Here is a 22803-nt window from a genome sequence, read left to right as displayed (position 1 = left end):
CATCGCCTGACTCCGGTGTGTGCGTGTGTGTGTCGAATTCCTCGCTCTGCCAGCCTTGAGGCCCTTCGGAGCGGGGTGGGTGGCTTGGTGAGGGGAGATTTATCCCCCACGCATGTTTTCCGGACGCCCCGACGGTCTCCCTCGCAAGACCCTCTCGAGGACTAAAAGGCATCTCACTCGACTTGTCCGATGTTACGGAGCCGCCGGTGCTAAAATCCGGGAAGGTGTGCAATGCAAAAGAAATGCAAAATAAAAAAAAGCTTTGAAAAGACATCCGGGTACCGAAGCCTCTCTTCGACATCTACGGAACGGCCTTTTTGGGGGTGGGAGCTCTTGGCGAAGCAATCCCCTTGCTGGGAATGGGGGGGGGGGGTTGCATAGGATGGGGAGGTTCCTTTGATTCAATCCCCCCTTGGGGGGGCGCGGCGGCGATCGGGACGGGGGAAGTGTTGCGCAGCGCCCCTGCTGCACGCGCGAGGAAGGGCAGCCGCGGCGCCCCGGTGTCACAAAATGGCCGCCCAGCCAGGCACGAGCGACAAAATGGCGCCCGTCTCCCAAGCACGAGGGTGGGGCGCCCTTCCCGGGTCCGCGGAGCTCAGATCTTCCCGGGCCTTCGGCTTCCCGGTCGTTCCCCGTCCTCCCATTTCACTCCGGGATAGGGTCACTTGGGTCTTCCCCGGGCCCGTTAAGTGAGTCACAAAGGAAGGACAGCGGGGGGGAGGGGGGCTGCGGAGCATGGGGGTTGTAGTCAGTTCGGGTGTAGGCCGGGAGGGGCTCAAAGGGGGCTGGAGCTCAGTTCCCAAAAGGAACGTAATAACTGAAGACGCGGATGCCGCCCTGCGCGAGTTTTCACTACGGTATTTGTGAACGGCACTCACTTAAACCACCCCTTCTGCCGCTGAGGAGAGGCGGCGGCAATTGCCACACCAAGCGCGCACGCGCAGATATCAGCCCCCTCCCCCGCGAGAACGCGTGCCGCGCGTGCGCGCTGGCTGCCGAGAGCTGTATCGAGGACAGGATTCTCTCACGGCTCCCCCGCCTGCCGGAGCGGGTCTCGTCTCCTGTTTCCCCTGGAAGAAAAAGGAGCGTCCAAAGCGCTTGCGCGCGCTGTTCTCCTCGCCTCCCGCTCCCCGTCTTCCCGCGGCTTGCCGCGCGCTTCCCGCCGCCCAATAGGCGGCGCGCCCTGGGGCGCGAGGCGGGTGCTCGGCGGCGGATTGGCTACGGTGACGGCCGAGCGCGCAAGCGCCGTGCGGGCTCGGCCGAGCGGGCGAGAGAGCGACGCCGCGCGCGGCGCTTGCTGCGGCTGCTGAGGAGAAATTGGGCTGAAGCAGCGACAGCGCCGCCGCCGAGAAGGACGCGCGCACGACGAAGACGACTACGAACACGACGGTCAAGGCGGCGGCTCCGGCGGCGGCCCCCTCAAAATCACCGGCATCGCCGCCCGCAGCGCCAGCGGCATCCGGAGCGGTGAAAGGAGGCGGCGGCGGCGGCGAGGGGCCAAGTGGCGCGGGAGTGGCGGAGGAGGCGGCGACGGAGGCGGCGGCAGGGCCCGGTGGGATGGTGTCTCCCACCGGCGCCGCGGAGGGAGGCGGCGGCGGCGGTGGAGGAAGAGCGGGCCGGGCGCGACGGCGGCGGAGGCGCGGCGGCTCCCCCTCGCGGCGCTGAGCCGAGCCGAGGCGGCAGGCGGGCGGCGCCAGGACCCCCAGTCTCCCGGGGGCAGCATCATGGTCCGGGAGACCAGGCACCTCTGGGTGGGCAACCTGCCGGAGAACGTCCGCGAGGAGAAGATCATCGAGCACTTCAAGCGGTGAGCGGGTCCGCTGGGGGGGCGGAAGGGGAAGAGGGGAGAGATCGGGGCAAGTCCCGGGGAGGCCGTTTCCAAGCCACAGGCCTTTGCTCCGTGATAAGGGGTATGTGTGTGGATGGCCATAATCGGGAGCCCGTCGGTAGGCCGGGCCTGCGAAAAGAAATCCCGTGATTGACCGTCCGGGAGGGGAGCCCCTCCTCCACGCCAATGCCAGTCCCTCCATTCCAAGGGGCTTGTGTGTGTGTGTATATGTGCGTGGATGGTGCCTGGGAGCCCGATCGAGGCCCGGGATTTAAGCGGGGTCTCTCGGGAAGCCCCGGCCAAGAAGAATCAGCCTGGACCGCCAACCTGTCATCAGGGAGCAGCATCTGGCGGTTTCTGCAGCCCCTTTCAGACTGCACCTCTGGAGAAGATCTTGCACCTCTTGATGCTTTCTTCTTGGGAAAGGCTGCTGGACTCCTTTCTGCATTGGGTATTTTAGAAGTGTGGACCAAAAAATAATTTAAAAACCCTTACATGAGATGCAGCATTCAGCTTTGCAGAATGGAGCAAAAATGCACCAACTGGCCTTCATGTGGACTGGATTTTTTTCAAAGACAGTGTTATGATGGACAGCACTTTTTTTTACCCTAAGCTGTGCTTAAGAAAAAATAAATCCTTATTTTTGTTTTTCCTTTCCGCATTCTGATCCCGGATTACAGACTACTTGGATTTTCATTTTTATTTTTCCCCCCCATGAAAGGTGGCAATTGAGCTCAGCAGTTTTGAGGTTCTTTGTTTTCTTATTCTTAAGGAATTATGAAAGAAATAACTGGGACATGGATATTTAGGCACCGCTTTGAGTGACTAGAACATTGAAATCCTTTTTTGAATCCAACTTCCTTTTGTTCTGTTGCTGTGGAACATTTCCGGGATCGCTATGTAATACTGAACTATAGCTTAGTCTTCTTATTTGCATTCATGAGATTTTTTTTTTTCTGGCTGTAAAAATGTTGGCGATTTAAATTCACCTAGTGAGAAACCTTTTGGGCAAAATACATGTAGCCGAATAGCACTAGCATGGTGCTCCATGGAATGGCTTTTGTGTGGTGATGGGATATATTCTAGATAGCAGCTGCAGAAACATCTGCTTTAAATAATTATTTTTGGTCTTGCCTATTATGGCATTGTGAAGGAAAACTGACCTGCATCATTCTTGACCCTTATCTGGGTCAGCTGAAGTTATTTTCAGGGAAGGACTTAAGAGGATTGCAAGTTTTCTTGCAATTTTCTTCCTACTGTTTAGCAAGATTATCCAGAGTACCTAATGAGTCATCATGGGAAAAATAGAGTTGCATGGTTACCTCATGGGGGAACGAGCATGACTGGTGAATCTGGGGAAAGACATAGTGAAATTACCCTGTGTTCTTAAATGGAAGCTTGTTTGTTGATAGTCAGGATACATTTTAATTTTGTGCCAAAGATGTCCTTTAATGTTATGTTAGAATTGATGCTTCCTATTAGTCTTTCCCACCACCACCATCACACAGGCTAGAAAATCAGGTGTGGATTTTTATTCTGGTCTTATTATCTAGTAGATCGGAAAACGGTTTTCAAGTATTGGATTTTCTGTATGCAAAATAAGTCTTGCATGGTAGCTGAAGAGATCTTTTCCTAGCTATTTTCTTTTGTGGGGGTTATTTTTGGTTGTTTTTGTGTTTGAATTGGTATCTGAGGAAGGTATGTGTATAGACACACACACAGAGTTGTAGTTTTTGCTGTGATTAGCAACATAGAGCCTGATTCATCATTTGGCAGCCCAGCCTTTTTAAAAAAAAAGAAAACTGTTCCTTGATCCTCCCTTTGCTGGAGAGGAGGGAACAACATGTCTCTCCCAGGGTTTATTTAGCGCAGTGCTGGCTTGTATGAATGCCTTTCTAAAATGGCGGCCGGGTCCCAGTTTATGTCAGAAGGAATAGAGCCGATCTCAAGCTGCACATAGAGGGGGAGGGGGAGCTTTGTGAAGCAGCAGCAGCATGAGAAGAGCTGCGTAACAAGAGATTTCATCTGGCTCCCTGGTTGCTGCTGCCGCCCACCAACCTTGCTGCAGAGCTTTTCCTCAAAATGTGCAGAAGGGGAAGCTGCCTTGGGAAAGAGCAGCTGTAACCGAAGCCCACGTATGCACAAGGGACGTCCCGTTTCAAATGGGCCAAATACCCTCCCTTCTCTGTAAGAACAGCCTTGCACTAAACAATAGGAAACAGTGATGCAAAGGGGGCATACACAAATGTAAATATGGATGCAACAAAGATGTAATCTGCTCCAGTCAGGAAACTGTATCACACAGATTGTGCTTGTGCTATATATAAAACTGGAGGAGTTGCCTCAACTTTCCATGTTGGAGGAGAAAGGGCAACACTTGTAATTCCGGTGGTGATCCTCTGCACTTGAGAATCAGGAGAATTTGTTGTGTGGTTGGATTTGGGGCTGCTGGTTTGTTTTGGGATTCTAAGGGCTTTTTGTGCCCCATTTGTTGGAGGAAATTAAATGGAAATAAAAATTGGCATTCCAGCATGTTGTGTCCTGTCCTACCACCCTGTTTCCACAGAAGGTTTCTAATGCTGGATAAAGTTGCCATGGTGCTGTTGCTTAGAGATGAGTCAGAAAGACTGAAGGTTCTGGTTTTTATCCCCCCCTCCCCCCAAATATGCCAATTTTCACATAAACCCAAGCCTAGTTGGATTTTAAAAGCCAGTTTATTTGGCCAATGCTCAGTCCAATCTTTCAGTATATTTTTCATTGATCATTTGGGTTACCAGCCTTCTAATTATCCCTTGGAATTGTAGATTTGGTCCGCAAGAGATGCCTGTGAATGCTGCCTGTGTATAACAGGGCGGCCCTTTCTTTGTATGACCCTGGGTGGGGGAGGGGACAGGTTGCACAACAATTGCATTGCTGCAGGGCGTGTATACCAACAAAAGACTACTCCTGTAGTTGTCTATAATTGTGTGCTTTTTAAATGCTAGAAGAGAAACTGAAAAAGGGGAGAAAGTTCCCCTTTTTAGTTTTAACTGTTCCCTGGCAAACAAATTCCCACCCATGTTGTGGGAATAGAACAAAGAATTTGCAAAGAGCAAGCAGCCTGAACAGCCTTTTAGGAAAATCAACCTAAAAGGTACCAGTGGCTCTCTAATATATTAAAAATTATGAAGATAAATAGAGGCAACCTTTGTTCATCCTTTGTGTCAATTTCAGTCATTCTAGCTGATGCTGGTTAGAGGTCCTATTAGTTGGAATGACTATATTGTTTATATATGTTTAAATTCTAAATAAAATATGGCTTATATTGATATGTTAAAAATCAGTTGTTCCAAGCGGGTGCACTTAAGAGAATTAGTAAGAGTCATGAGAAATTACATAAACACTTGTATAGCTGTGGAATGATCAATGAAGGACACTTCTAAGATGACCTTTAACATATAAGTAACTGCTGTTTAGAATCCAATGTGATCATTTGGGTTATTCCTGTTTTGGAAACCTATTAGGAAAGACTGTAAATATATGATTTCTATTGTGCTTGTGCATATTAATTGACAGTGAGGTGTTTTGGGGTGGGGGAAATAGCCCTGCAGCCCCTAGAAACTTCCATTAACCAATGGCAAGGGGTCATGTTTGTGAAGGTGAAAAAGAAGTTGTCATGTAGTTCTTAAAATAAAAACCTCTCTTTTAAGCTCTTAAAATGATGCAGCGCATCAGATGCAATGTTTACTATTTCCCTCCCTCCATATTAATTCACTACATGTTTAAAAATAGAGGCCCCATTTAATCCATCCATATTGGTCTCTTCTGCTATTTGCTTTATTTATTTATTTTTTTGCTGAAAAACATTCCAGGAATCCAAACATTCCCCTTATGGTTCCCCCCCCCTTTGATAGAAATCTGAGGAAATGATTGGTTGTGACAACATTACACAATCTTAACTGTGCCTCAATTATTGTAAAAATTGAAACACTGAAAGTATGTGCTACTCTTGAAGGAGATGCGGAGCAGCTTGCAAGAAAGGGTGGCTAAATATAGCAAAGTTTGTCCTCTGCCTGAATGCCAAATGTCCAGCAGTTCTCTTTTGATTAATTAGAGAAAAACAGCACTCTCCTTTAAGCAGAATAAGGAAGTTGGTGTCGCTTTCTCTGTCCCCCCCTCCCCTTTTAAAAAAGAAATAAATAAAATAATAGGCCCGGCAAGAGTAGGATGAGCTTCCAAGGCAGTTTTCCTTGTCCTTTATCCTTGTTCTTATTTGGGAGCCTTAAAGTGATGGAGTTAAATATCAAATTGATAACCTCCCAAGTATACTTTTTATTTTATTTGCTTTATTTCCAGGCAATTCCTTTCATGGCTATACCGGTTCTTTCTTTTGCAGTGCAAACTGAACCTGGCAGAGCTTGATATGCTCCTGGCACACATTTCCCAGTCACTAGTGTGCAGAGCTCAAAAGCAATTTATCTCGTTGATAACCAGGCTGTCTTCTCATGGTCGTGCAAAGTTGTGGTGGGCCGGATGGGCCGGAGGTTTATGCATTGCTATCTTAACAAAAGTACTGTCTTCCTTTCCCACAACCCTTCTGTGTAAGGATGCAGGCCCTAATGCATAAATGAGAAGAGAAGGATTTAGTGCAGAAGGGAGAAGGTGGTTGTGGAGAAAGTAAGCTTTCCTTCCTAGCATGAACAAAAATCCCCAAGTGGCAGAATAATTGGGCTTCACATTAGAGTTTGCTTCGTCATGTTATGGCAGCCTTTTCTTTTAAACTTTACCCACTTCTTTGTTTCTCCTAGAAAGTGTGACAGCATGGCTGCAGAAACCCCAGCCTATGTTGTGAGTAGAATTGCTCTGCCCTTTTAACAGCTAGAAGGCCTCAGATCTCCCTCCTCCCAGGTTACTGAATGAAACCTATCAGGGTCCAGTTCAGTTTGTCAACTTGCTGCAAAGAAGCAAGTATCACTCCCCTTTGACTTCTTCAGCCATCGCTAGTGGCCAAATTCCGGTGGCTCCCTCTCTGGCTCATCCGTTGTGCTGTGTGAATCTGTGTCTTTGGTCTGCTCTTCCCCTCTGCTTGTAATTTTTGGCTTAAATGTTACATAATTATGGCCAGTGATTTTCCTGAGAAATTCTCACCGTGCTTCTCTGTCTGTGAATAGCCTTTTGGGTCATGGGGCACATAGAATGCATGGACTTTGGAGGTCTGTCCTGTAGTAGAATTTGCACCTGTTATGCAAAAGGTAGTTATGACCTACATTGTGGATTTCCTTGTGCATGAAATAACATTCACAGCACACAGGATTCTTGGTGCCCACCATAGCATTCTATAAATAACGCTGCAAAAAAAGATAAAAGCCACATCTCCCTCAAACCTAGAAAGTTTCTGATAATTGGTAAAATGGCATCTAAGGTATTTTCCTCCATCTTTGAATGACTTGGTGAGAAAGGCCATTCGGTAGTCCCTTTCTGAACAGTAGCCCCTACCAGATCTTTTTGATACTGCGTAATTGTATCTTGTTGGTTTCTTTATTTTCACTGCACCTATATTTGCTTTATTTCCCCCCTCATGGATCTCAAGATAATTAACTCACAATTCTCATAATAACTTTTAATTGGTGGGAAATAATCATAGATCTCGTTCTGATAGGTTTCACAGTCACCTGAGACTTTGCTCTGGGTATTCCTACAATGGAGCCAGCTTCATTATACGTTATTAGGCATTGCACAATATGCTTCTTTAACTGTTTTGCAAGTAGCTTGGCTACTTAAGAACAGTATTCATTGTAAAGCATAATCTTCCCAAAGTAAGTCATAGAGAGGAGTCCCACTGAGTTGAGTGGGGTTTATTTCTAACCATTGTCCTAAGTTTCTGGCTTTGGATAAGATGTCCCTCAAATGTTTTAATGTTTATTAGCTCCAGGAGTCTTAATTTGGCTCCTGTGAATCTGCACATATGCAGTAGGGAGTCCATTAAACTTGAAGCCCCCATGAAACAGTTCAGAACCAGAACTTCATCAGTTCTAATCAATAGGCCTGATGGTTAGGTGCTCATAGAACTTGTAGTCCTGTATAGGGGAGCAGGGGGTTTGTCACGCTGAAAGCTGGGCTGAGGAGTCCTTATCTTGATGCTTACAGTGCTATAGAGAGTCTGTCTCAAGATACAGCCAACTAAATTTTTCTAAGATATTTTGAAGTGAAGCTTGACAGTTGAGACGGTTCTTGTGTTTAAATCAGTCATTGCCTATGGCCCACATGCATTGATATTTTATTTTCCCCTTACAATCTCTGGTGCGTTAAAATCCCATCATTTGGTGCAATTGGCTTCTGGATGTTGAGTTCGGAAGCCCCTTGGCTCTGACATGCCTGAAACTTAAAAAAATGTGGTTCCCAGGGACTTTCATTGTGGTTTGTGGGCAATCAGGTTTGACCAGTCGGGGCCTTTAAGGTAGCAAGAGACTTTGGGTTTCATAATAGATCCCGAAGAAGCTGTTTTCGATGGAACTTGCCTATGGAATTCAATCCACAGTGTGGAGAAGTCAATGCTTGTCTTTGACCTATCAAGGTTGCAGAATTCTCCCGTTCTTGAGTGCAACATGCGAATCCACTTGGGATGCTGAGCAACCTCAATATGAGTGGAAGTTGCTTTTTGCAGCTGCCATCTTTGTTTTCCTGTAATACTGGTTTTCAATACCTGTATGGTTGGGAGGGGCTAGAGAGTTCAAAGAAATACCTGTTTTTACCTCATCCTCCTGTACAAGCAGTAAGCCTATTAAGCGTACATTTTGAATGAAGAACCAGACAGTCTCCGGGGACAACATACCACAAGGACCATCAAAGCATATTATTGGTGCTTCTTTCTAAAGCATTTCATGCTTTAGTGTTATCAGAGTAAAATCCTCACACTACTAGCATTTTTGGCACCTGGATCCCTTCCAGACAACAGCACCCAACTGTGCAACTGGCTGCTATATGTAGCTTTCCTTTTGAAACAGTTGGCTAGCTCTGGAAGAAAGCACTTTCTGTAATTGCCCAAAGATGGTGGAGCCTGATTAATAATCCATGGATGGAAGTGGAACTGAAAATTAATATTGAGGCCTCCTAAAGCCAGCTGTTTTAGGCCTGTCGGCAGCACATCTTAACTTTACTATCTCCTGGGGTGAACTTCCCATGCATTTGAATTTTCCCTAACTTGTAATGAGCTCCTTATCTGACACGGAGAGGAGTATTTCCCCTTCCCATAAACAAGGAGGAAAGTTGCAGGAATGTTTTTGGGTTACCAACATTAAAATACCTATCTGTGTCCAATTGGATGATGTTACAACAGCCCAGAATTATTTTCCTGCTTCCTTCATGTCACTGTGAATCTTCGGAGGGGGGCGGCATACAAATCTAATAAATTGAATTGTTTGTCTGGTGCACTTATAGGAGGGAAGATGGATGGATGGATAGATGGAAGAAGGGAAGGAAGGCTGGCTCACATTGGGGCCTTGACCCTCCGTCCCCCACAGTCTGCTCTAGAGGAATAAAAGTATCATGCTTAGTATAGCCTGAGGAATTTGACCACTGTGACTGAGACATTGAGAAGGAACAGATTGAAGTTCCTTGGAGTACTAAAGGTATGCATGGAAACTGGAGGTGTATGCATTTAATGCATAGACCAGGCAACACCAGGTTTTGTTCTGGGAGAAATGTCTTATTTTAATGCTGTGGGGAAGCAAAACTGACTTGTCCTCATGCTGCAAGTTGTTATGTATTGATTGGTATGGATTATGCAAGCAGCAAGCCCTTTACAAACCCTCCTAGCAAAGCCTCCTGTCTTTGTACATCAGGACCTTTAGAGCCCATGGGTTGCCTCCCTCCGCCTCCTGCCCTGTTTGCTCTCTGTGCTGGGGGTTGGGAAATAGCTGCATTCTTGGAAAGGCTGAGGCTGGGCAGAGATGGGGAGGGCACAGTTCACATGGGCGGCCCCCTGCCTTTCTCAGCCTTCCTCTTTCTGGATAGACATTAAAGCTCCCCTTGAAGCCACAAGTCTAGTTCCTTAACCAACCCCCCCCCCCCCCAGCTTTTCATGGGGATCCTTTTCTTGCTGGGCATTGATCCCGCACGCTGCAGCACTGCGGGTCTTCCCCCTCCCCTCCAGATCCGTTAGCATGAAGCAACACAGCTCCCACTCCCAGTGGCAACTGCCAACACTGGAGCGGATTGGAGAAGACTCAGCGGGTGGGGCTGGGGTCGGATTGCCAGGCAGATTAGCCTTCCTGCCTCTAGGGCAAAGGCCGAATGACTCTAGGGTAAAGCACACTTGCAATCTGGGAGTGCAGATCACAGAGATAACTCTTTCTGAATGCTGCCTTCTATAGCTTAGCATTTGGTGTGTGTGTGTGTGGGGGGGGGGTGTTAGCCAAAGATGTGTCCATCGCCTGCTTTGAAAGCAGCCTTTATCTTTATTCCAGTTGCTTGTCATAAGAATGAGTGATCTAAAGCAAATCCTCCCACACCTCCCCCAAGCATTCTGGTGTGGGTCAGTGAGCATCGAGCCATCTGCTTTTGGAAATGACACCTGGCAACCCCTTCACCAGCACTGTTGCGCTCTTGCATAGTTTGGAGAGATCCTGACTCCACATCTCTTCCCTTGGAATTTTGTCTCCCACCATTTCTGCTCCAGATTCCGTCTCGGAATCTGTTGGAATACAGATTCTGTCCTCCATAAACTGCCCTAGCTGTTGCCCCTTATCAGTTGTCATAACAGCGTCATGTTTTGAGCTGTGACTGGGGATCTTTTTTGCGATCTCTGGGTCACATGCTTTCCCTGTCACCACAGAGGCAGACGCCGCATGGGAAGTAGGTGTTGCCCCACTAAGCTATCTGGCGCTTTTAACATTCTAGGCTGGCCTAATGTAGAGATCTTGAACAAGTAATGGATTGATCCATTTTTAAAGAGTGAGGCTGTTTTTGGTGAAGAATTCCCCCCTCCCCCTTTTTTAAAATAGTGACCCTAATCCCTGTGTGGTAGAAACACTAAGCCCTCCTTGCTTTGCATATTCAGCGCAATCTTATTGTGGAGGATTGATGTGGCTAATGGTGCTGAATTTCACAGATTGGTGTTGGAGAATCTTACCCATGCTTTTGATGGTTTTGCTTGAGGGCAGAACAGCAATGAGAGCAACATAGATAAATTCAAACTTGAGTGAGCTCACATTATACTGGTGTACATTTCCATTTTCCATCCTGGCCAGACTTGAATGGTAGGTTAGTTGAATTGCTAAATCTGGGACTGAGGCTTGACTTCATTGCTGACTAAATTCACTATATTTGGTAAGTCAAATATATCTTGTTTATCTCTAGAAAGTGCCACCAGTTTAATTAAAAATGCAGAAAGGTTGTCGGATTAATGTGACGGTGTTGATTCTTTAATGAAAGAATTGATAGTTTATGTTTCATATCTTTTTAACTTGTAAATGCGAACCATTCATATATGTGTGTATTTTTAATAGAAAACCATTTTTTAAATTAAAATCACTGGAAGGCCAGTGACATTTGGTCAGACTGGATGGTTTGAAAACTTTCTGGAGAAACTTGCAAATGTTTTGCATATCAACCCGAAATCTGCTCGCATATACAGTGTGAGCTAAATAAATTGCATTGGTATTTTGTTGTTGCCGCTGATGTCTGCAGCCATAAAAAGCTTATCTCAGAAGTTGCCAAATATTTTCCAACTGTGCCTTAAACAGAGCTTCCAACATCATTTAGATTGTAAACTTGTAGAACTGGTTTTATCTTTAGAACTGTAATTAAACAGTGATTAGAACAATATGAACAGGCATTGTATTCTTTTGGACACTTGCATCTTGAACACTAAATAATGATTGTTCAACTGAGAACAAATGAATACATTTAATAAATACCATGGTATGAGTCCAGGAAACCAAGCCATATCTGAAATTCTGTTATACTTATTGAAATGAATGCTTAGATTAAAAAAAAATTAAAAAATCTGAATCCGGAAATTTCAAGGTACTAAATGTGGTTTCTTAACTGATTTTCTGTGAGCTTTAATGTATGTGATTTTCTCTGTCTTTCTCCTAGATATGGACGTGTTGAAAGTGTCAAAATTCTCCCCAAAAGGGGATCGGAAGGCGGCGTGGCGGCCTTTGTGGATTTTGTGGACATTAAGAGTGCGCAGAAGGCACACAATTCTGTCAACAAAATGGGAGACAGAGACCTTCGGACGGATTATAACGAACCAGGAACCATTCCTAGTGCCGCTCGGGGATTGGATGATACAGTTTCCATAGCATCTCGTAGTAGAGAGGTTTCTGGGTTCAGAGCTGGTGGTGGGCCCACGTATGGCCCCCCGGCATCACTTCATGCACGGGAAGGACGTTATGAACGGAGACTTGATGGGTAAGTTCCAAGGTTTCACTAGGCAGGTATTTGGTAATTGATTGTGGTGAGAAACACAAGCTCCTGATAGGGCCCCCAGATGGATTTAAAATTTGGGGAATTATCTGCATTTCCTATTTTGGGTTGGAAACTGAAGTGATTCCCATCTCAATGGCTGGGATCTTGTGGATCTGTAGAAGATGCTTCCTGCAGCTGGTTGGAGACTTGATCCTAAGACAGAAGACGCCTCGATTATGGAGCTATTCTTCTAGGGCTTGACCATCCCAATTCTTGGATAACCTTAAGGCTTTGTTTGGATGTATCCTTATGATCCAATGGAGTTTATTGGATACTGCAAGCCTCCAAACCCAGATATGGAGTATCTTCAGCATTATAGGACCTACACAACCCCTGGGCAAAGCTTCGCCTTTAGTTTGTTCAGGGTTGTGCTGGTTTATATAGTCTATGCATAAAATTGGATTGGTGTCAAAATTTTCTAGCAGGCTGATAAAAAGGCTGCCTCGTCTTGGATTCTACAGTCTTTGGCCCTGGGAATACATACAATGAAGACGGGAGAAGGCCGCTGCTGATGTTTCTTTCCCCTCTTGGATCTACCTCACTTTCCATGTATCTTGGGATTACTATCCTCATGGCAAACCGAACGAGATGGTCGCTGCTCAGTTTTGGAAATTACAGAACATCCGTTGAGGTGCTGGAATAATGGCTACTACCTCAGATCTTGTGGGATGGTTCGAACCAAGATCCCAGTGGGCCAGGGGAGTGGATTACTTACTTAGCTTGCTGTAAAAAAAGCACACATACAATGAAAGGCACTCTAGCTTTAAAGATGGGCTTTCGGTCAGCTTGTGGATACGTCACAGAAAATTGACACTGCTGGATGATTACAAAGCTGGACAGAGGATGTCTACTAGCCTGGGGCGAGGCCTTTGTTCATCCCCTGGAGCCTTTTTCCCCCCCACCAGCTGATTGGTTCAGACTTAGGGCGACAGTCCGTGGTGGATGTATTTAGAAGCGCCGGCTGTCAGAAGAATGAAGTTGGGCGCTACCACCCTTTGGCCAATCTGGGACTACTGGCTTCCATTGGAGTTTTTTCTTCTTGTCCCTAGGATATTTTTTTTTTGCTCGCTCGCTCATCTAAAATGCCACTTTTTTGACACCCTTGGTTGCCCATTAAGAAGGTGGATTACCCCTATAAGAGGGGCCAAATTGGGGAAGTTATGTTCACAATTCTCTCCCTAGATTTAATTGGGAATATAGGTCGTGTTTCCACACTTGGAAAAGGTTGGTATGTCCTGCCCTGTGTATATTAGCCCCTCTCCTAACCCAAGTCAGTTCCTTTCCCCCTCCCCCCCACTAACTCCAGTAGTAATTAGTACTAATAGATAACCAGCACTGCTGTAGTCATTAGATCCTCAGCTTTGCTAGTTCTTTTGTCTGTCTTCTGTGTCCTAACAAATAAATAAAAGGGCTCTTACACATTAACTTTTCTAGAAATCTTGCTCTTTTTTGTTGTTGTTACTTTTATTGTATCAGCTTTCACTGATATAATATTGGCAGGGGGCAGGGTTGTTGAGTGTTGTTTCAAAAGGCCAGGGCGAGAGAGCTCTTTAAATATTTATACACGCTGAGACAATATGTGGTCTTATTTGCATGGAACTGAAAACGTTTGTGACACCTACTAAAACACTTGCCTTATAGTCTTCGGAGAGGGGCAGCATACAAATCTAATAAATAATAATAATTTTTTATTATTATTATTATTATTATTATTATTATTACTATTATTATTATTATTATTATTATTATTATTATTATTATTATTATTATTATTAGGTTTTGGGTTTTGGGCTTTTTTTGGTGAGGCAGCTCAGACAAAAACCTTAAGGTGCACCCAGAGCCTCCTCCTACTCAAGTGACTTAAGGTCTGTACTACTCTTATAGCAGGAGCATAAAGTGGAAAGGGAGGAGAACCTGATTCACTATTTGGGGTGGGTGGGGGAGATGGCAGATCCATGCATTTTGACAGGAGGAGAAAGCTCTTCATATGTAGGATGGAGATAACCTAGAATCACAATCCCTGCTAATTATTTTTCAAGGAAGGTGGTTGGAAGTAAAAGGGGGGGGGAATGATTTGAATTCCTTGAATCCTTCCTTGGATGGTGTTAGGAAACTCTAGGTAACTAATATAAGCGCTGGCTTTTTTGCTTGATCTGCGCATGTTTGTTCTGAGTTATGTCATCTATTTTCCTAGCTGTGTCCTAGCACATGGGCCATTCAGTGACCCTTCTAGATTAGAATGGTAAATTATTGGAGGCCTTCTCTGGGCCTAAGCAGCTCACCCACCTTTTTAGTTGTCTTAGCAACATAACTTTTCTTTGTTAAGTTCTACACAGTTGATGACATAGTTTTACAGTACACATAATTCTGTATGTAAAATACAGAAATGGCCATAATTTGGTTTCTTGACTATTAAAATTTCCCATCCTGTTATTATCCAAAGTGATTTAAAAAAATACCACTACCGTTCTCTCACCAGCACACAGAAACATTTGTTTATCTTGTTTTTGGAGCTTAATGCCTGTGACTTTTAGTTGGCTGTATCGTGACTTCATTATTACCAAGATAAGCAGAGATCTGTCTTTAGCTAACATGATACGTTGTCCTAGCAAAGATTTCAAGTGAGCTTTTTAAAAATAGATAAACTGCTTCCCCCCCCTACAATTTTGTGGCTAATGCCAACACCTTAACGACAGGATTCTAGGGTGGTCATGGAATGAAATATATTAATAGTTCTGTTTCATCCCAGAAATAGGTAAATGAATAGAACTGCTGAAATTAAATTACTTTGCACAAGAACATTTGGGATTGTGGTACACAATTATATCCACAGAAGCTTAGTTCAGATTTCTCCAGCCTTTCAGATTTGTTAGCCTTTTTCTCCCATGATCCCTAGCCATTGTCCTACAAGTTGGGGATTATGGAGTAGAAATCTAGAACAGAAGGCATCAAGCTGGCTCGGTTTAAGCAGTGAAACTTAGTCAGTGCCAGACCTATGTTATGTGCAAACATGAGCGAGAAGTCGCGTAAAAAGACCAAGCTCATTCAGTCTGCTAAATAGATCATTGTTGGCCTTTTGATGGCTTACCATAACAGCCAACCCTGCATTAAATGCTTGCATGTTGTTGAGTCATGGTTCTCCTTCTCGGATTTGACGTGCCTGTTTTTCCCCTCCTTAATGCAGGGCTTCAGATAATAGGGAGCGTGCTTATGAGCCTAGTGCCTATGGACACCATGAACGGGGGACAGGAGGATTTGATCGCACGAGACATTACGATCAGGATTATTACCGAGATCCTCGGGAACGAACTTTACAACACGGACTCTATTACAGTTCTCGGAGTCGCAGCCCGAACCGCTTTGATGCTCATGAACCTCGTTACGAACCTCGGGCTCGGGAGCAGTTTACGTTGCCCAGTGTGGTGCACAGGGATATCTACCGGGATGACATCACCAGGGAGGTCCGAGGTAGAAGGCCAGAACGGAGTTACCAGCACAGCAGGAGCCGGTCCCCCCATTCCTCCCAGTCCAGGACCCAGTCCCCCCAAAGGCTGGCAAGCCAAGCGTCCAGACCTACTCGATCACCCAGCGGAAGCGGTTCTAGGAGCCGGTCTTCAAGCAGCGATTCAATCAGTAGCAGCAGCAGTACCAGCAGCGACAGGTATTGTCCTCCCTCTGTAGGCGTGGGGCATGCTTTGCTTTGGGTCCCGGTATTGATCCCGGAAACCACAGCACATGGCCTGCAAATAATGTGCTTTTCCCTGCTTGTCCTCTTGAAACAGACCAGCACCATCTCCTGATATGCTCCCTCCTCCCTCCCTCCCTCCCTCCCTCCCTCCCTCCCAGGGTGGACGCAGGAACATTGGGTGGGCAAAGGGCAGACCATTCAGAAGGCTGCCTCCAGGAGACAAAAGCCCCACCTGCGAAATGGATCCCTTTTGAGCCACTCTAGGGTGGAAGATTCCTTTGTTGCTTTGATTATGAAAGGGTGCCCTTGCAGACACTTTGTAGAAGCAGCCTTTGATTGATTGGGGATAGAGCGTTCTCAGTTTTCATTTATAATTCAGCACCGGCTAACTGCCTGGACTATCCCTCTTTCTTCTTTATTAGCGGCATCTTTTGTTTATTGCCTTGAGTTGAGTATCGGGATGAAATTTAATAGATAGGCGAATTATGAGTTTTCCACTGTTACTGTGGCTATTGCATAGCTTGCAGTCATGAAATTGCACTGGTGAAGCCAGTTAGCTGTTCTCTGTGTTGGTTCTAGTTCAAGGCAAAGAAGTGCGGCACTGTTTTTTTTTTTTTAAAGATAAAGATAAGCAGAAATAAATCATCCCATTTATATTTTCAAGGAAAGGGCCTTCCTAATCAGACCATAGATGTACACTCATAAATGATTGAAAATTGCCATGTTGAAACAAGTAGGCTGCTATTAAAGGAGGCAGATAGGAAGGTGCTGTGGTGTATTTGTATATCTCTCCATCTTTGTTTTGTCAGGGCAGCGCCCCATGTTGTTGGTGTACATTGGAAATTTATTCTGAGCATGAGGCCTTCCAGGAGCTAAGAATAGCCTTTTCCCCAATCCAGCCCCTGGTTTTGACTCGTCTTCCTTTTCCCTTCAATTAAAAGAGGCTTCACCCTTGGGGGGGGGGGGGGGGGGGGAATCTTCCCTTGCTTCAAAGGGAGATATTTGTAAAACTGCCATCAGCTTGGATTAATGTCAGCAAATAAATGCTCTTTAACACACTGAAATAAGCAGCTGGCCAGCAGTCCTTTTGGTGTGAAAGTGGGGGTGGAGGAATGCAGCCATTCTAGTTCTCACCTTCATTAGACTTTGGAATGTGGTTTAAGGCAAGGAGTAGTTCAGGCATTTTGTATTTTCATAGCATGTCAGTACTTGAGGAAATATGCTAGAAAGACACAGCGAGGGGGGAAAATGTTAAAAATTGGAAATGACCAGAGGAGAATTTTCCCAAGTTGAATCCTACCTAGCAATATCTTCTTCCTGCTTTCATGTTTTATTTTTAAACGTCAGCTGCTGGGCATGCTCTCTGGAGCTCATCCAGATTCACTTGGTCCTCCTTAAGTTTCCTCCTTCAGGTCTAAAAGCTGTTGAATTTGAAAAGATTTATGTAAATTTGATCCTGGAATCCTTTGCCGCTCTTTGGGCTGTTTTTCTGTACTGCCCACAAGCAAGGCTTTAGCATTCCCTGAAAGTAATATCATTGATTCTGCTTTTAAATCTTGTAAATCCAATTTGAGACAAAGATAAAAAGCACTATGATAGAAGATTGGGGGTGGGGTGGGGGGATGAGGGTAGAAATAGCAGGAGTCGACATTGAGGCTTTCAAAATCGGGGTGAGCTTGTGTTCATTTGATTTCTCTGTCTGTCTTGTCATCCTCAACTCCCAGAATGAAAGCAGAGAGTGGCAAACTTAATTTTGTTATGTAACTCTGGCCTTTTCCTCCTGCTTGCCCCTTCCTTTCTTTTCCACCTCAGGAATTTGCCAGCAAAGGATGAATCATTGGCAGAGAGCTGTATATTGATGAGAGAGAGGGAGAGAGTGTGTTTGTGTAGTTTTGTGGTTTGGACAAAAGCTTCACAATTCAGTCCCAGCAGATGCAGTTTCAGGTGATTTCGATCCAGGGAAGGTGACACCTCTGAAGCTGTAACAAGGATGTTATGGGGCAAGTCGAAATTCTTTATAAAATGAGGAGAGGATTGTTGACAGAGGGAAAAATCCTGCGTAAAATGGATGGTCAATGCTAGTTTCTTTCAGTCCGCTCAGCTACTACACTTTTCCTCAAATGGTGTCTTGTCACGTGGCCCACGGAGTCCCCAATTCACTGGCTGTTTATGCCATTTTCACACGTTGCACAAGCCTTTCTCCCATCTGATCCAAGCCATCCTCTCCCAAACCCGGGTCTTAAATATTTCCCCCAGGATCCTATGCCATCTCATGCCTCATTAATTGAACACAGATTGTTTCCCCTGCAGCCCTTTAGAGGAAGGCAGTTTTGTTTTGCTTTTATTTATTTATTTGTTCCCTTTCATACGGTTCTCTCAGGAGGAACCCCAGCTTCCTTAGGTCAGATGCCTAGAGATGAAATTGGAGTGGGGTTCGCATTGGATGCAGATTGAACTGATGTTTTGCTTCAGACTCTCTTTGTGCTTGGAAGGCTGTCCTTTGTCCTGCATTGCTTAATTCAGCTTGCGTTGAACACCTTTATTTTAGGTTGTCCCAACTGCTGTCCCGGAGTAACTGGAATGTGGTTGTTAGATGTATTTGTGAGGAAGAAAAAAACAGTATTTCCTTTTAAGGCTGCGCATTTATATATTTTCTTTCATTAAAGAGCAATTCAGTGTTGTACTTCTTATAGTAAATCTCACAGGGGAACAATACTCTAATAAAACAGTTGATAGAAGCTTGGTATGCAGAAATTGCCTTGCATAAAAGGCCCTCTTTTGGGGCTCTCTTTGGGCTGTGTGTGTATGAGAGAGAGAGAGAGAGAGAGAGAGAGAGAGAGAGAGAGAGAAATGTCAAGATGCACGAGGCACATTTATTGCAAAGCAGCATATATGAAATTTATTTTATTTTGTTCCTTCAAACCTATTTCTTGCATGTCTTTCAAAATGTAATCAATTAACATGGAGGCCGGTGCCCCCCCCCAATTAATCCACCCACTCCCAAATAAATCTGCGTGGACCTTAAGTTCTTCCTTTTGGAGATAACCCCTGGCAGTGCAAAAGAAGACAAAGGAGGCTTCCAAGCTTAAAGCAAAGTCCACAGCAGCACATTCTGCAGGGCTTGTTGTGTCTAAATTCTGCAGGCAACGCAAGGAAATTCCCCTTTTGCATCTCCCAGAGTAGTCTAAACTGGAATCCTCCAGCCAAATTTGGCTGCATTCCCTGTCCTGGTTAATAATGGAGAGTGGGGGAGAAGGTGGCACTGGCAAGGATTTGGGGGTAGTCCTTGCAGAGGAAAAGGGAGAGAGAGGGCTTGCACATTCCCCCTATTTGAAAGTTGAGTTTAGAGAAGAATGGAATTGGGTTCTGCTGTTTAGAAGATGATTCAATAAACTACAAGGAAACCCAGCCACTTTTTACACTGTCAAAATTCAGGGGGGGGGGGGGGGTTTCTATTTAAAGAAATTATATCCAAAGTAGGTATACTGTAATGGAAAAACGGTATCAAAGAAATGTTATGCAGATGGTGATATCAAGTACAGCATTAAGAGCAAGTGGTAAAGCTCTATAAGAAAAAGTTGTAAATTAAAATGGATATCTAGAGGGGTTTTTCTTTTTACTCCAACATCTAAATAGCCCAGCAGATTGGATGATGGTTCCACTACTGTGGGAATAAAGTGAATCAGATTTAGCTGAGCTGGCTCTAAGCATCCCTGCTGGGATTTTACTATCAGGTGATTTAACTTTATTTCTCTTTGTTCACCCTTCCCTGGAATTTTTTTTAAAAAAATGGTTAGTCCAAAGCAATTCATTTTAACAAAGTTAAATTTTTCCACTGTCTGCCAGCAGAACTAAAAAATGTAATTTGACTTGTTCGGACGAAGGTCTCTGACCACCTTATGTCATTCTCTTTCATCGCCTTCAACTCTTGCTAGTAGGCATATTTGCCGGCTCTTACATTAAAATATTCTCTAACCCTTGGTTGCAATAGCATCCAAACCAGTACAGTAGTGGGTTCTGAATTACTTTGCTACCAGTTCGCCCATGTGCAGAAGCGTCCTGGGTAGGTGGGCGGAGTGTCCCGCCGCCACCACCACCACCGGCTCATAAGAACTGGGAGCAACCCACACCGCTGATCCAAAAATATGTCTGCAGTGTTGATAATTCTGTTGGTGGCAGGACATGAGGAAGGTATGAGCCTTGTATAATATTTTGTACAAGCAGAAATATTCCTCCCTCTTTCTTTCTCCCTCCCTCCCTTAAAGGCAATTTTAACTTGAATGCTTGCCTGTCAGAAGCCTACAGTAGCTTTCAGTCAGCATTCAGGACTAATTCAGAATATTGTGATTAACTTTCAAGCAGAAACACCTGCAGCTTGAATGTGTGGCAGATGGTCTCTCTCAAATGTATCTACCTGATACTTAAAATGTCCTCTTTAATGAGATAGGAGAGCCAGTTTGGTGAAGTGGTTAAGGCATCAGGGTAGAAATCAGAAGACTATGTTCATGACCTGCCTTAGGTACCGAGCCAGCTTGGATGACCTTGGGCCAGTCGGACATGCTCTACCCTAGGAAACAGACAATGGCAAGCCAGTTCTGAGTCAACAGGGAGGGAGGAAGGAATTTTTTTTTAAAGAGCTTGGCTACCTATAACTTGCATCAAAAATAGGTATCAGGTGACCTGCTTCCCCCAAAAAAGGAAAAATACCTTTAAATACTGTTTGGTGTGTTTTAGAGTTAAAAAAATAATTGCTCCTCTTCACTCAGTGTTGTTTTATATTGATTTTATATTACAGTACTTCATATTGGCCTCTATGCTGATTCCTGCATTGGTTTTCCTTACTATATACATTGTTTTTACTTTATTTGGGTTTTGATGATGATCTTAAAGCTGTGGGTATCTCCCAGATGACTGGGTCAATTGTTGGTATTATTCTTTTTTTCAAAAGTTTTGAAGGTGGACATTTTTCAAGTGACAAATAAACTGCACTTATTAAAATTAAGAAATACATTCCACTTGTAAATAGTTTTAACAACATTAGTAGCCAGGATCTAAATTAAAAGATGATTTGGGTCACATCTTAGCGTTAGCAACAAGTTCTACCTTATGTTCACACTCATTTGCCTCCATTTGGAAAAAAAAAGATGAATTTATATGTAATCATTAATTTTACCATGTTTATGGGCCACCGAGCTGCTAAAGTTATATAAGGTGACTTTATAAGTTAAGCTTACATAACATAAAAGTAAAGGCTATCTCCTATTCAAGGAGCAATAATTATCAATAATTATCAATAATCAACAATAATAAAAATTATCACAATCTGGAAATGTTTAGGAACTTGAATTATAGATTTCTAGACAACCATGTAGCTTCGAATCTGAAAGAGTATTAACAATTAAATCGATAAAGAAAATGTTAGTTCTGTTTCTGACATAAAGCAAGGATCAATGTTTTTATGTTTTCTTTGTTTCGATATCGGTTGTCTTTTTCTTATATCTTTCATAGTTGTGATAATTCTGTTATGGAAAAGGAAGAAAATCCAACCAGCTATTACCATTTAGTGGAATGTGCTAAAAAAGATGTAGCATGAATAATTACACTTTCCTGGGTGCAATCACTTGACATCTCATTAGTAGCAGATTGCTGTAGTGTGTCACATTTTGCAAAATATGCAAAATGAAGAGTTTTTCCATGCCTTCCTTTCAGGAAGATGGCTCATCTTGGCTAGTTTGTCAGGCAGAAAAGGGGGATTGTGAAGAGCAATAGATTGGGGGGGGGGTTGTTGAGAGGGAGGGGTTGATATTGCAGTGTACTTAATGAAAGATTCCTCCTGCGTGAACTTGCTTATATGTCTGGACTCTTGCTGGAGACTTTCCCTGCATGTTCCAGGAGTCTTTGAAATCCAGCTGGTTGCAAGGATGTGAAAAAATGTTTTATTCAAAAGCTGGAACAAACTGTGGCGTTTCAGCAGTTCTGCCAAACTATTCAGATTGGCTGCAGATCAGCAGAAAGAAGAGTAGGAAGTTTTAGTTTTTCCAGATTTGGGCCTGAGAAGCAAAATCTGGAGGAATGCTTGAGCCACGACCACTCTGGCCTGCATTCCTGCTTCATCCGAAGTCCTTTCCAGCAACTCCTAGCTCCTCTCTCTAATTTTTCTAGCATCTTCCACCAGCTCCTTCTCTGCTTTCTCTTAGCTAATGCCGTTGTCCATGCCTTTATCCTGTTCTTAAATCCCCCATTTCATTTCATACATGGACTAAAATATACAGATGTTCTGAGACAGAGCAGCTGTTCTGTGCTTAGCAGAGTTAATGCACTCAACACTCTCCTACGTTCCTGCTCAGTTGTAAGCCTGGATAAGGGTCTTTGTGGGGGAGGGGGGGTGAGCCCCAGACTTGCTCTTCCACTCCAGAGGCCTTTCTGATGTGAAGCTTCTCCCAGAAGGCTGGCTTGGAAACAACTCTCAATGCTACAAGGGCTTCTGACAAGTTAATTTTTTTTGTGGAAAAGAAAACATTATTTGAAAAAAATGCCAGCAACTGCTGTGTACTGGCTGTCCTTGACTTACAACACTTAGTGATCGTTCAAAGTTACAAAGGCACTGAAAAAAAAGGAACTTATGACCCTTTGCGCACTTATGACCTTTGTAGCATTCCCATGATCATGTGATCAAAATTCTGAGGCTTGCCAACTGACTCGTGCTTACCCCTGTTGCTGTGTCCCATGGTCATGTGATCCCCTTTTGCAACCTACTGACAAAATCAATGGGGAAGCCAGGATTTATGCTCCTTGCAGACAGCTGGTCATTTGCATTGTTTTAGAGAGAGTCCTT

General features: G+C 44.5%; 1 protein-coding gene across 1 annotated transcript in view; it reads left to right on the top strand.

The window, feature by feature from the left end:
* Positions 1 to 1641: 1641 nt before the first annotated feature.
* Positions 1642 to 22803, top strand: part of SPEN (spen family transcriptional repressor) — a 61589-nt gene continuing 40427 nt past the window's right edge. The window contains 3 exon segments of the mRNA XM_070759361.1: positions 1642 to 1807; positions 11906 to 12223; positions 15465 to 15941. Coding sequence (XP_070615462.1) covers positions 1725 to 1807; positions 11906 to 12223; positions 15465 to 15941 — 878 coding nt within the window. The 5' untranslated portion in view covers positions 1642 to 1724.

This window comes from Erythrolamprus reginae, chromosome 8 (assembly GCF_031021105.1).
Source record: "Erythrolamprus reginae isolate rEryReg1 chromosome 8, rEryReg1.hap1, whole genome shotgun sequence".
Taxonomy (NCBI): domain Eukaryota; kingdom Metazoa; phylum Chordata; class Lepidosauria; order Squamata; family Dipsadidae; genus Erythrolamprus; species Erythrolamprus reginae.
This window is presented reverse-complemented; position numbering and strand designations above follow the sequence as displayed.